At 36.6% G+C, this 14,323-nt stretch overlaps 1 protein-coding gene across 3 annotated transcripts in view; it reads right to left on the bottom strand.

Moving 5' to 3' along the window:
* Window positions 1-610: 610 nt before the first annotated feature.
* b4galnt1b (beta-1,4-N-acetyl-galactosaminyl transferase 1b) overlaps window positions 611-14,323 on the bottom strand; it is an 18,857-nt gene continuing 5,144 nt past the window's right edge. For all 3 annotated transcript variants that reach the window (XM_008410151.2, XM_008410150.2, XM_017305000.1), the window contains 10 exons: window positions 13,110-13,332; window positions 12,858-13,034; window positions 8,426-8,532; window positions 5,669-5,706; window positions 5,404-5,584; window positions 4,991-5,083; window positions 4,712-4,899; window positions 4,494-4,634; window positions 4,161-4,398; window positions 611-2,824 (listed from right to left, as the gene is read on the bottom strand). In XM_008410151.2, coding sequence (XP_008408373.1) covers window positions 2,607-2,824; window positions 4,161-4,398; window positions 4,494-4,634; window positions 4,712-4,899; window positions 4,991-5,083; window positions 5,404-5,584; window positions 5,669-5,706; window positions 8,426-8,532; window positions 12,858-13,034; window positions 13,110-13,324 — 1,596 coding nt within the window. In that variant the 5' untranslated portion in view covers window positions 13,325-13,332 and the 3' untranslated portion in view covers window positions 611-2,606. The remainder of the gene's footprint in view (window positions 2,825-4,160; window positions 4,399-4,493; window positions 4,635-4,711; window positions 4,900-4,990; window positions 5,084-5,403; window positions 5,585-5,668; window positions 5,707-8,425; window positions 8,533-12,857; window positions 13,035-13,109; window positions 13,333-14,323) is intronic.

The following is a 14,323-nucleotide window of genomic DNA, read 5'->3' as shown; positions in this document are numbered from 1 at the left end:
CAGGAGTTGAATAAATATCTCAAGTTTATTTAAATATCTCAAGTTTATTTACTTGAGATATTTACTATTTGATTTGTTTAATTTCATTGATTGAATTACGTAGTTTTGCTTCCATCAACCAATCAACCAACACCAAATGATAAACAACTGAGGTTCTACAAATAGACACCATAGACGTGTTGGGGGTTCTGGAAAAATTGGATTTCACTTCCTCAAATAACACTGAAAGTGACAGTCTTTTTTTATTTAGGTCTGTCTAAATAAAAATAATTTTAGGCTGGAAACTATGTGCAAAAATTAGCATCCCATATATGAAAATGTTTCTAAATCTTGGAGTAAAAGCTCTTTAAAAAATCCAAATAAAACGGGTGATTTTTAAAAGTAAAAACAGATATTCTGTAATAGAAATACATTTTTAAAAAATTATAATTTAAAAATATTTGTGGCTCTTAAACCAATTTTATTTCGCTGGACTAATTGCAGAAATGGCTCTTTGGATTGTAAAGGCTGCAGATTCTGGACAAATCAAGCTGGATGATAATCCAGGTTTATCTTGACACCACACAGGATATAAAATCTCCATGACATAAATCTAGAGCACACAGTCACATGATCTCCCTAACCACCATTTATTTTAAGGCTCGTGTGGAAATCCTTAGCAAGCGTACAAATACAGTATTTGTTAAGGGTTCTGTAATATGGTGTACATCTTCATACCTTAAAATCAATCAAAACATATAAAACACATTTTTTCTATTGACATTTAATATCATTTGAAATAAAAATGGCTCATAATGCTGTTAAAGAAAACTTTCCACTTTAGTGGTTGTGTGTTTTGTTTTCTTTGTTGTTTTTTATAGAGGGATGGGTGGGACAGTTTAAAGGAAATAAAACAATACATTTGTGTCAAGACAACAAATGTAACTTTGCAAAAGATCAAATCTGTGAGCAAATTATGTTACAAACTCTAAAATAAGACAAAACAGGACTGTGCAGAAGTTTTAGCTAACAGTATTGTTAGTGTTATATTTGTGTCATCAGAAATAACACGATTGGCAACAAGAAACAAAGACAGAAAAATATCCTGAATAGTTAAAAATATTCAAAAATGAATTAAAACAAAATGCTTTTACAAATGGCATAATTTATGCGTCAAGAAACCAGTGCAATGATTCAAGAGAGCCATCTAGAGGCCATGATGAATATTACGGCATCATCACTTCAACCACACCAGGGTTATGATATCTGTTTAAATTATTTGTAATTATATTACAGCTTTATTTTGTTGTGAGTTTTTGTTCATCTACTTCAGTTAATTTTTGTGAATTTTTATGGTATGTTGCTTAGTTTATAAACAACAGCTTCTATTAATTACAGGAGTAGTTTTTGTTTTTCATACTTTGGTTCATTTTTAGGTGCAGAATTCAAAGAGGTCAAATAATTGATTATGTATAATAAATACTCAACAGAAAATGCCATTTTCAAAAAAAAAAATTCAATGTCTTCCAACTTTCGCTGCCGCTAATTTGTGGACTAAGTGCCGCCATGGAGGAGTATGCAGTGCCGTAATTTGCTGACATCTGATATGAAGTGCTTGTGTGATTTCACATCAGTTGGAATGGCTAATTAATAAAAATAAATAAAAATTCATGAACACAAAATCGAAGGACATTAGATCTATAATTTCAGGATGAATTAGTCAGTTCAGTTCATGTTACTTATTATTTCAGGAAAACAAAAAATGTTTTCTCAATTTCAGTTTTTGTTATTTTGTTAATTTTAGCTAAGTATAATAACTTTGCACCACACACTCTTTGACTTGCGGTAGAAACATTATTCCCGTTTCTGTCGCTCACATCTTTCTTCTGACTGACTAGTCCCACTATGCTTCAAGAACTCAATTAATTATCCTATTTGCTTGTTTTTTTTATTAGTCATTGACTTTATTGAGTGATATTAACATGCACTTTGGTTCATCCATGTTTCCTTTTGGGCAGCATGTCAAGATGCATTTTTCCTTTCATTCCCTGGGGTGCAAACACACAAACTGGAAAGCTCCAGACGATTTCAGACAAACAACCGAAGCTGCTCCCCGATCTGACCACAGCAGCCGTCGATCCAGAAGTTTCTCTCCCTCAGTCGGGTCTTTGAGGGAGGACTGTAGGTACAGAGGTAGAAAAAAGGTGACAAAAATAACGGAAACACTCCAAAGTCTGCAGCCAGACCTTTGAATCTGAATGTTCTTCATGTGGCACTGGAAAATTCAGGATTGTCTCGTACTGGGAAGTGTCTCACACCAATAAGGAGTTCTCGTTCTCACTCCATCGGTGTCATGATTGGTTTCCCGAGCAACAAAACACATATCTCACAGGAAAACAATGTGAAAAAGAAGACTGGCTAGGTGAGACCAGATTTCTGTGGTCTTTCCAAAATAAATCCCATCAACCCTCTCTTGAGATTTTTACAGAACTGCCTCAAAAGCAGATGACAGCCAGACAAACCAAGCTGCCACAAGTTTTATCTGTCAGTGCAGGGTGGAGAAAAATGTCTTTGGAGATTCAGGAAGAACAGACAAACCTTCAGAGAGACCAGGAGAGATCTGAATGCTAATTACGAGTCAAACACTGAAACCGGTTTTTGAAGTACAGGAGGCCGTTTTTTGTACGTGTGGCGTCAGAGGAAGCCGGAGGGTAGCGAAACTTGGCGTATGTCTTGTCGCTTTCTGACTGCGTGACCCATGGTAGTTTGATTTTGGTTGCGTGATTGATGATGACGTCGTCACAGGAACCAACGTGGAGAGATCCAAGGCCGTCGATGAAAAACTCTAAAAAAAATAATAAGAAGAGAGAACTCAGAACATCGAATCATTCATCACTTTGGTTTGTCTTTTCAATAATATCACATATTCCTATATGTGATAATAAACAGATTTGCTTAACCACATATTATTATGCTACAAAATTAAAGTGTCCAATCTTCTCTTGTATTTTCCTTAGTAAGTCCTAAACGTAGCGGCGACAATCCAGCCAAAGTTGCAGTACCGGAATTCCGCCACACTTTGCGCTATCTGAAAAATTACAACTGTTCCTCAAAGGGGAGACGTTGCACTTTTAATCCAATCTCGGGTTATTACGGAAATTTCACCCTCGCTGTAGCAGGGAGGGGAATTATCTGAGAGGCAATCTTCCAATAGATGATAATTGAGAAAATAACTTGCTAGATATTGAAAGTTATGGAAAAATGGCCAAATATATTTACTCACAGGACATTTAAAGAACTGCATACAATTAAAATAAGCAAAAATATCCAGGCGGACATTTGAAACTTCAGTCTTATAGGGCTAAATATCCAGGCGGATTTTTTAAATTTTGGACATAAAGGGTTAAATGCTACGCTTTTGTTTTGTAATTTCTGCCACTTCCTGAAGTATTTTCATCTCTTTGTACTGATTGGTTCTTCTCTGTCCTAGGAATACTGTGGTTGCATGAAAACAATCAGTATGTGACGCTGGGTTCATTTACACGTTCAATCTTTAAAGCAGTCGTGTGCATGTTATTAACATACTTTGTTAAAGACACATGAAATTTTGAGCAATTTTTCCCCTCTAAGTGTTTTGTACATGATGTGCTGAAGCGTCATAGTGGCGGCAAGCACAGCTATTTCAGATCTTTAGTGTTAAGCACATGTCCGACATATTTAGCAACTGAGTGTGACATAAATGCTCTACACTGCAAATTATTGTTTCTTTAGATAAATATATGCACTCACATTAGTTTCACTACACACTCTCATTGTTGCCACAAACATAGCGTCACAGAAATTAAGTTTATGAGCAAAACTGCATAAAAAGTGTAGGTGTCAACACCTACATCTCCCTGGAGTGTGATACTGATGCCCTGCAGAGAGGATGTGAAAATTAAATTTGAATTGTCAAAGTTTAAAATAACTACTGCTTCATTTGCTGCTGTTGCCTCAAAGCTTTTCTAAAAATATCACAGTGAACACTATGTTTCTTTGTTCTCTTATGTGTGCAGAGAGAACATTAGGTGAACCCTATTTTTAGTCAGCATCGTGTCTTCAACGGTTGTTTCAATGAATAAAACACACATCTTTTGCTGTTTTGATAATAAACTTGATCTCAGTGTTTTTACTACACTCACCCAGGTGAGCTACCCTGGCGAGGCGGGGGTCGAAGCCGACCTGCTGCACTTTATCTGTGCGAGCCAAGAAGAAATTAATGACCCCATCCGTCACAACGCAGTGAGGAAATTCCTCAATTACGTGATGAAATCCTCTTCTCATGTGCAAGCAGTCTCCGTCTTCCTCTCCTGGCTCGATGGAGATGGTTTGTCTGTAAGTAGCTGTGTACCCTGTAGCTTCTCGCACTGCACCCCCAACCTACAAAGACAAGAATGGAAAACATGGAGTCAAATCTSTGMGATAAAACTTTATAGACTCATTYTGAGCAACAATTTMTCTTCCAGGGCACGAACCAGATCCAGAGTGGTCCTCTCTAAAACATCTACAAACGTCTCCAGCTTGGTATTGGCTGTGAAGAAGAAGTCATCGTCCACCCAAAGCACATATTTGGTCGTGACCTGGGAAATGGCCAGGTTTCGTCCAGCAAACCAACCCTACGACACAAGAGGTTTGAGCTTTACAGTCTCAGAGAGAATTAGCTGCAACAGCAGAGAAAGACCAGCCTGCTTACCTTCCCAAAAGGCATGATGTACTGCTCTATGTAAGGCCCAGAAATGGTTTTWGGGTTCTCGCTATCATCAGCAATTACTATCVTGACTGTGGGATAGTATTTTCTGATGCTGTCAATAAGGTTTTGAAGCTTTTCATAACGCAGGAAGGTCTTTGTCGCTATGGTAACAAGCGCACTGACGTTGTACTCTGCAGAGGACAGACAGATTTTATGTTAAACACTCTTCCTGCAGAAACCACTGGTTTGGTTRTGACAGATAAAAAGATGATGYTACTGTACCTTCCTTAGGTCCAGTGTCGTAAAGTTTTGGAGTTACTCCATGACGGATCTTGATGGTGAAGGCAGCTTGATGACCTTCTGTCTTAAACTCCACTAAGGGACACAACAAAAATGTAATTCGTTTTTTCTCTATTTTGGAAAATAATGACACCTCTAAATGCAGTGCTAATTAAAAAGTTCACATCCACTCACTATGGACTGGTACATTTTCYTTTGTGCTTTTAGAGATGCATTTGAACAGTATGAAATATTCAAAAAAATATCAAGGATCAAACATCATAAACCATCTTAGAATAGCTTCATTGTTGCAAACTGAAAGAGGATTTTATACGAATATAAAAAGGGGGAAAACTGTAATTAATTTGCTAATATTGTTTTATCAATCCCCCCTTCTAAATGTGAAGAGGTCTTACCTGTGTCTGCAGTGTTGGGATGAAACATGGTGTTTGTGTAGGTGACAAACTGCAGCTGTCTGTTCAAGTTCAGCAGCAAACTGCTGGTCAGACTCATATGCATCCCTCCATCACCTTTTATTTTCACTCCCTCCGCTTCTGCTGCTACGTTTAGTGTTCCTAGTGTGGCAGTGATGTTTATCTGCAGCAGGATGGAAAACAAAATGGAAAAATGACAGAAATACACAAATCTGGACGGCAGAAAACAAAACAGGAGGATACTCACTGTGTAATGGTCTCTGGGAAGGTCGTGTAAGGCCAAACCTGAAACAATAAGGACCGTTAGTTGTTTTAAGCTGACTTGCAGGAGTTTGCAGTTTTTCAAAACAGCGACACATGCTGCTTTGGAAAATTTCTCAGTCAGTTGTAAAGATTACTTCACTCACAAACAATGCAGAAAAAACTTTTAAATGCAAGAATCCTGTTCGAGAAAAAAGGAATGTCATGATCCCTCCAGTTCTTTCTTGTTATTGTTTTTCTTCTTTAATGAACAAACATACTCACCATATCCAGTTTGTGTCTGTGATTTGGTTTAAACTCTACCTCACCAAATGTGACAAAGGGGAGACAGGATGGAGACCTGACCTTAGCTAACACAGATACGTTACTCAGTTCTGATCTAAGACTCATGCAGCACCGTTGTTATTAACTGAGACAGTATAGACATCTGGTTTTACACTGTCCTGCTTTCTCACAGAACATGCAACATATTAGCATTTGACAATATTTTCACATGAAATTTAAGTTGTTTTTTATGAGATAGTAATAATCATATTGAAGCAAATGGGTGGAAAGTTACAATAATCTTTCACGTTGAGTTTTAGGGATTAAAACAACAACTATTATTTATTCATACCTTAGTCCCATTGATATAGACTTCTTGTAGTTTGTAAAAGTGTCTTTTTTGGTTACACTTTATTTGACGGGGTGTGCACAAGACTGACATGACACTGTCATAAACATGACATAACACCTGTCATGAACGTGACCAGAGACATAAGCAGATTAAATATTCCCCAAGAAAATTTAGACAACTAAAAACTGGTGTTAAATCTATTTATTTTTTAATAAACTTCTTGCAAACATCCACAAGCCACAGTGTCTAGTTGGAAATAATTTTGAATGCTCATTAAGTGAAAAAATACACTTATGTGCCTAAAACTACACATTAAATGATGCATTCTGAATAAGTTAATTAATATTAACTTAATATTAATGACTCTGTTAGCATAGCATTTGACACTGTAATAACACTTAATAACATCATAACTTTTGCTACTTGTTTCACTTTACTTGCAGTAAGAGTTGATATTAATGACACTGTAATGACACTTAATGACATATTCATAATTGTTGTTACTTGTTCGACTTTACTTGATGTAAGAAGAATTATTAATGACTTTATTATTAAATTGACAGTGTAATAAAACTTCACGACATCTTTATTATTGGTCCAACTCGTTCCACTTTATTTCAGGCAGGGGGAAATATTAATGACTGTGTTGTTAAAGCTTTTGACAGTGTAATAACACTTGATGACATCTGTAACTAGTCCAATGTTTAAGGGAAAATATTAATCACACAATTATAATGATCGCATAACTGTCACAGTTAATACTAACAATAAATAACATTGTAATGTAAAAATACACAAAGATGCATGGCATTTTACATTTTGATAATTAACTATTATGACATATTTATGACAGATGGTGATTATTTCTTAATGTCAAGTTGTCATAACAAAGACATTTTGAATAATGTCAACTTTGTATTAAAAGTGTCATAATTTACCGAATGACACTTTATGACAACTGTCATAAACATTCATAAAGACTTATTCATGTTCATGACAGGCGTTATGCCATGTTTATGTCAGTCTTATGCACACCCCATCAAATAAAGAGTTGGATCTTTTTTCAATAACTATCCCGAATTTCTTGAGATCTTAGTTCTTCTACTTGGTTTGCTTTGACTGCAAGTCTTGATAGATGCAACATTCTTGAGTTGATCTACCACATGTTCAATTTTTCACTAAAAGTTTTTTGGGATTTGACTGAAAGACAGAGAATCTTGATCAATAAAGTTTATCTGATTCCAATCTTTCTAGATTTAATCAATAGATGGCAACAAAATTGTTTATTTTCAGCAAACTGCAGGTAAAGCAGCTAAAATTTGTTCTTTGTTAAGTAGTTTAGGAGTTGTTACAGATCTTCATTTTTACCTTGTATACATCTGATGAAGCTCTGCTGAGCTCTTGACTGACATTGAGGTACTATAATTTGTTATAAGAGTTTCTTGTTCCATCCTCTCAGAATCCCGAACCTGACTGCGTATAAAATGTTTCCCCAAACCTAGTGATGCAGATTATCTTGTTTGAGACATTTATGATCAACATAATTCTCAATGATGCACTTTAATTATTTGAGAGGATTTCTACATTTATTTAAGGTCAATATCAAACACATACTTTCCAGAAAGTATTTCCCAAAATCTTTTTATATTTAATTCTAAACGTATAAATACAAAGCATCACATTTAATTTATTATATATTACAATGGTTGGGATGAAAATAAAGAAGCACACACCCACAGACTGGAGGGGAAATAGATGGATTACCATGGGATGGATGAATAGACAGAACAATGTATTAACACCCAGATGGATGGACAGGTTCTGCAGTAATTGTCTCTATAGACTGAGACCACAGAGATCACTCACCCCTTTCTCTGCAAACTGCATGGCTTGCAATGAACAAATACTAAAAACACAGTGAATACTTCCTATTATAATTGTCTTGTAGCAGATTACCAGTCACACTGGTGCAGAGTATTGCAGCTCCCTTTTAAAATCCGGACTGATTGAAATTACTTTAAAAGACTAAATGAAAGTCCGACTTTTTGAATCCAAATATTTTAAAACATTGAGAAATGACTCAAGACTTTTACACAACATGAGTAAAGATGTCGGGTAAAGTAATACCTGGGATGATGATTGTTTTCAGGGGACGTACTTCCACCCCCTGTGCTGGATACTGCAGGGGATTGTTGGCCTCAGCGATGATGAGCGTGTCTGCAGCAGTCTTGGATCTGATGAGGAAGGTTTTTGATCAAAACTATGCAAAAAGCAATCAGATACTCTTGAAACCAACTCTTTAAGAGAACAAGCAGAGAGATTATGTTTAAAATCCAGTTGGGTTGGTTTGCTCTTTGAAAATGGCTGCTGGCAGCACAGTGTATAGGGGCAGAGGAGCAGCCTGTTAGTCCTGGACGCAGCCGTCCCAGCGTTCAATTCCTGACTCTGGGACACCTTCCATCTTTATCCATTTCCTGCCTGAGCTGCTGCAAATAAACAGCACTAGTGCCACAACAACCTTTTAAAAAAACTGCCTGAAGCTGCAGAAAGTAGCACCTATAAACAATGAACAACTAAAGACAGCTTTATATAAAATATATAAACCTGAATAATAAATACACTTTTATAAATGGAGGCATGCAGTGTCAATGTCACTTCAACACGGCTATGTATGCCATTTGTAGCAGAATGCATTAACAAAACCCACTAACAAACTGTTAAAATATTAAATAGCTGTCTCTACATTCAATTAGTATTTATTAAAATTAATATGGAACATTTTTTTATACTGATGTAATTTGGTACACTGTAAAACATCTGAGCCACATCTACTGTCTTCTACTCTTTAAGTCAAATACATTGAGTGAGTGTTAGATTTTGAACCTGAATGTGTGAGTTTGTGAAAGATAAACTTACAGTGAGTAGTAAGTTGTGTTAACTTTGTTATTAATTTTGTCAAGCCTCCAAGACTTAAATAAATTATAGTTTTTATTTTAGCACTTCAAAAAAGACAGGAGCAGGAACTATTTCCCAGAATGCTTGGTGGCTTGTTTTAATATTCTGTGTTGCACCATGAGTGAGATGTGTGTTACATTGATCCGACTCTTGTGTGTTTTTCAAACAAATGGTAATTTAAATGTTTAAATGTTCTGTTCACACTAAATGTTTATGAGCAAAATTCATTGTGATGTTTAAGAAAATTCATTATCAGATTAGACATTTGTTCAAACAAATTGAAACAAGAACTTAAATTGTTCTAAAGTGATATAAGTAGTTATTTTAACTTGATATTATGAGTGAAAATGTGTGTTGTTTGACTAGGTGAGAGACGTTTTGACTTGCATATTGTGAAATAATTATTCGGTTTAAATTGCAGCATTAAGTTAAAACTCACAATTCAAGATTAATGAACTTAAAAACAATGTTTAGACAACTTGTTTCTTGCTGATAAATCAACTTAATTAATTTTAATTTCTGAACTGAAATTAAATTAAACAATTTTCTTGTTGACCTAAATTGCATTTCCAAGGCAGCAGGCGGACTTTTGTTTTCAAGTTAAACCACCTTCAAATGTTTTACAGTGTAGTGTACAGATAAAAATTGCTGTGATTTAAACATATAATTTAAGTACAAAAGTTCTTATCTTTAAGGTTCTATTTATGTGACTCCCTAGGGCCTAGAGAGGGCCTCATAAAATGTTATGGCGGTCTAGATTTGGCCCCCGTGTGTTGAGTTTGACACATGTGATCTAAAATGTTTCCCCTTCACCATCAGACACCACTTTGAGTTGGTCTATCGCATAAAATCTGAATAAAATACAAAACATCTGTAAACATCTGTTTTCTTCCTATTTGTGTACTTATAGGTCTCAACGGATAGTATTTTTCTGATGTGGCTTCCCAAAAAAACTATGTTTCTTAAATACCTGGAGCCGCTTTCCAGGAGTAATTTACAAAAAAACAACAAAAAAAACCCTGAAACTGTCATAACATTTTACAGTGAAGGAGTCTGAGTATATTTTAATGGAGGAGAAAAATGTTCCCGTCACTCAGTGTGAAAAACTATTCTGCGGTGAAGTAAATTTAAAACAGCTGAATCTATGAAATCAGCAATAAAACTGCAAGTTGATGTCTTCACACAAATATATCTAGTCAAAAATATTTGCTCAAAATACAAGATATTGTAATTTTTTTCAGAAAATAAATTGTTTAAGTCCTAAAATCCCATATTTTTAAGTTCATCCACCCAACAGAAAAACAATCTTATCTTTTCATTTTATATCTAAAAACATAAAATATTACCCATAAGCCATCAGAGTTCCCAGCAATGGTCCAGCGGCGATTTTGAGCTGGCATAAATCAATAAGGCGACTATTTAGTTCATGAACAGCGAAACTAAATTTAAGTCATAAAAGTTCTTTTACAGGTCCTTCTTAAAATATTAGCATATTGTGATAAAGTTCATTATTTTCCATAATGTATTGATAAGAATTAAACTGTCACATATTTTAGATTCATTGCACACCAACTGAAATATTTCAGGTCTTTTATTGTTTTAATACTGATGATTTTGGCATACAGCTCATGAAAACCCAAAATTCCTGTCTCAAAAAAATTAGCATATCATGAAAAGGTTCTCTGAACGAGCAATGAACCTCATCATCTGAATCAACGAAGTAACTCTAAACACCTGCAAAAGATTCCTGAGGTTTTTTAAAACTCCCAGCCAGGTTCATTACTCAAAACCGCAATCATGGGTCAGACTGCYRACCTGACTGCTGTCCAGAAGGCCATCATTGACGCCCTCAAGCAAGAGGGTAAGAAACAGAAATTTCTGAATGAATAGGCTGTTCCCAGAGTGCTGTATCAAGGCACCTCAGTGGGAAGGAAAAAGTGCGGCAGAAAACGCTGCACAACGAGAAGAGGTGACCGGACTCTGAGGAAGATTGTGGAGAAGGGCCGATTCCAGACTTTGGGGACCTGTGGAAGCAGTGGACTGAGTCTGGAGTAGAAACATCCAGAGCCACCGTGCACAGGCGTGTGCAGGAAATGGGCTACAGGTGCTGCATTCCCCACTTTTGAACCAGAAACGGCGGCAGAAGCGCCTGACCTGGGCTACAGAGATGCAGCACTGGACTGTTGCTCAGTGGTCCAAAGTACTTTTTTCGGATGAAAGCAAATTTTGCATGTCATTCTGAAATCAAGGTGCCAGAGTCTGGAGGAAGACTGGGGAGAAGGAAATGCCAAAAGGCCAGAAGTCCAGTGTCCAGTACCCACAGTCAGTGATGGTCTGGGGAGCCATGTCAGCTGCTGGTGTTGGTCCACTGTGTTTTATCAAGGGCAGGGTCAATGCAGCAGCTATCAGGAGATTTTGRAGCACTTCATGCTTCCATCTGCTGAAAAGCTTTATGGAGATGAAGATTTMATTTCTCAGCATGACCTGCCACCTGCTCACAGTGCCAAAACCACTGGTATTACTGACCATGGTATTACTGTGCTCATTTGACCTGCCAACTCTTCTGACCTGAACCCCATAGAGAATCTGTGGGATATTGTGAAGAGAAAGTTGAGAGACCAAGACCCAAAACTYTRGATGAGCTTAAGGCTATCAAAGCATCCTGGGCTCCATAACACCTCAGCAGAGCCACAGGTTGATTGCCTCCATGCCTGAGGCAATCAGAAGGATTCCTGACCAAGTATTGAGTGCATAACTGAACATAATTATTTGAAGGTTGACTTTTTTGGTATTAAAACACATTTCTTTTATTGGTCGGATAAAATATGCAAATCTTTTGAGATAGGATTTTGGGTTTTCATGAGCTGTATTCCAAAATCATCAGTATTAAAACAATAAAAGACCTGAAATATTTCAGTTGGTGTGCAATGAATCTAAAATATATGACCGTTTAGTTTTTATCATTTCATTATGGAAATATTTGAAATACATAAATTGCACAACATAGCTTAATTTGTTTTTATATGTTGCAATAGCTGATTTTTTTTCTAGGACATTGGTTTATATGTGACAGTAGGGATTGCCCAGCAAGATATCCCACACAAAATTTGTTTTAAGGTGAAAACATGGACTCTGAAGATTCACCTATGCAATGAGTCTATTTTCAGAGCACTAGAGTGTAATTACTGCTTAATTACACTGTAATTACAAATTTCAATTACAACATTTAAAAAATTGAATAATTTATACAAAACTAATTTTACTTAATCTACTTGACAAAAGTAAGTTCACTTTATTTGGATTTTCTTTTTGATGTAACAAAGTAAGTAAGTACTTTCTGAGCAGTTTTTCTTCATAAACATAAATATATCATGCAAATAGTTGCCTTGCACTTTTTTTTAGCAGATAGGCAAAATCATTTTATCAGTGTGATGTTCTCTGTTTTTGCACAGAATTTAGTTGATCACTTGATTTTGGTAAATATGACCAGTATTTATTTTATTTTTTTGTGTGTATTTCTGTGTCTGTGGATGAACAAACAAAAATAATAAGAAGCGTCCTAATGAGTTTTATTCCCAGACTTGACTGTAACGTCCTTATTTACCTCAATTGGAAACCTCTGTACTCCTTGGCTCGTCTCATCTTCATTTCCTCCAGCTCCGAGGCGTCAAAGGCCGTGTGCAGAGAGTGAGCCGACACCCGCGGGAACAGCAGCTGGGCGAAGGGCAGGTTTACTCCTGGACTCTCACCCTCACAAACGCATCCATTACGTGCCAACAAGCTGAGGGGACAACCAAATTCACATGTAAGTAGATTTTAATTCACACGAGGTAAAATGAATTCATGGTGCCCTTACCCTGCTACACTTTTCCTGATATGAAAGGGGACGCTGCTTAACTGGTGGTCTGGTTCTGGGAGCCTCTCCTCCAGGTGCCTCTCCACTGTCGGCCCGAGCCGCTGCCACACGTCCACCGTGTTGTAGGCCCGAGTGGGCCATGAGTGGAGGAGAGCCAGCACCAGCACCACAGACACCAGGATGGCGAGCAGCACCGTCTTTCTCAGGGACCGCATACTGAAACCTGTCACACAAGGTGTAAACAAGTGACCTTTTAGTTGCTTAATTGTCAAGTGCACACCCTACGAGACACTGTGTGCCACTCAATAAACATCAATGGAATTCAAAACATTAAGGAAACGGTAAACCACAAAAGCTGGGAACTATTGTGATTAACTCTCACAGAAACAGGAAGTGTAGTCTGTATAGTATGAACAGAGAAAATGTGTGTAATCAGCCTTTATTGTCTCAGAGATAAAAAGCAAAAACTCCGTGACGATCAGGTTTTATAACTGTAGTGGATGTTTTCCTCTGAAAGCTAGAAGAAAACGGGGAACCTTTCTACATCTGCTTCATTATGGAGATGTTCTGTGTATGAATGCTTCTGCCAAATGTCTTCAGTCATTACACATGCAAGCACCACGTGRAAATGAATTTCAGTGAAACACTTTTTGAACCAAGGAAACAGTATAAACAACACTGTCACTATGCAGCCTGTTATGAGTATTTTCTATACTTATGTGTCATTATACAATCAGCAGTTTGATTTCTAAGAACTTTCCTCCTATGGGTGAAAATAACAGGGATGTTTTTATTTGTATGTCTCATTTTAACTCATGATTTGGTTGTATTTGTTCACAATTCAGTTATTGTGTGTTTTGTCGCTTTCACAGCATTTAAAATGTTCACATCTGAGACCAGTTGCACAAAGCCGTTGCTAACTTGGGAATCTCCTTAATATGACGTTGTTGATATGGAGTGGAACGTTACGCTTTGTGTTCAACTGAAAAAGGCTYTGAAACACAGCCAACAGTTTGAGAGGTGGTTCCGCCAAAAGAAAACAAACACAAACGTGACTCTGGATATTTTGAACTGATGAGAAAGTTTTACAACTCAGAACATGAAACCACCGAGGTGAAAAAAAAGAATACTTAGTATATTTCAAACATACTTACATTTGTGAAAGTACACTTTAAGTATACTAAGTATTAAATGTACTACCTATGAATATATCT

The sequence above is a fragment of the Poecilia reticulata genome, linkage group LG5, assembly GCF_000633615.1.
Source record: "Poecilia reticulata strain Guanapo linkage group LG5, Guppy_female_1.0+MT, whole genome shotgun sequence".
Classification (NCBI taxonomy): domain Eukaryota; kingdom Metazoa; phylum Chordata; class Actinopteri; order Cyprinodontiformes; family Poeciliidae; genus Poecilia; species Poecilia reticulata.
Note: the sequence above shows the minus strand (reverse complement) of the source record. Positions and strands in the feature narration are given on the sequence as shown.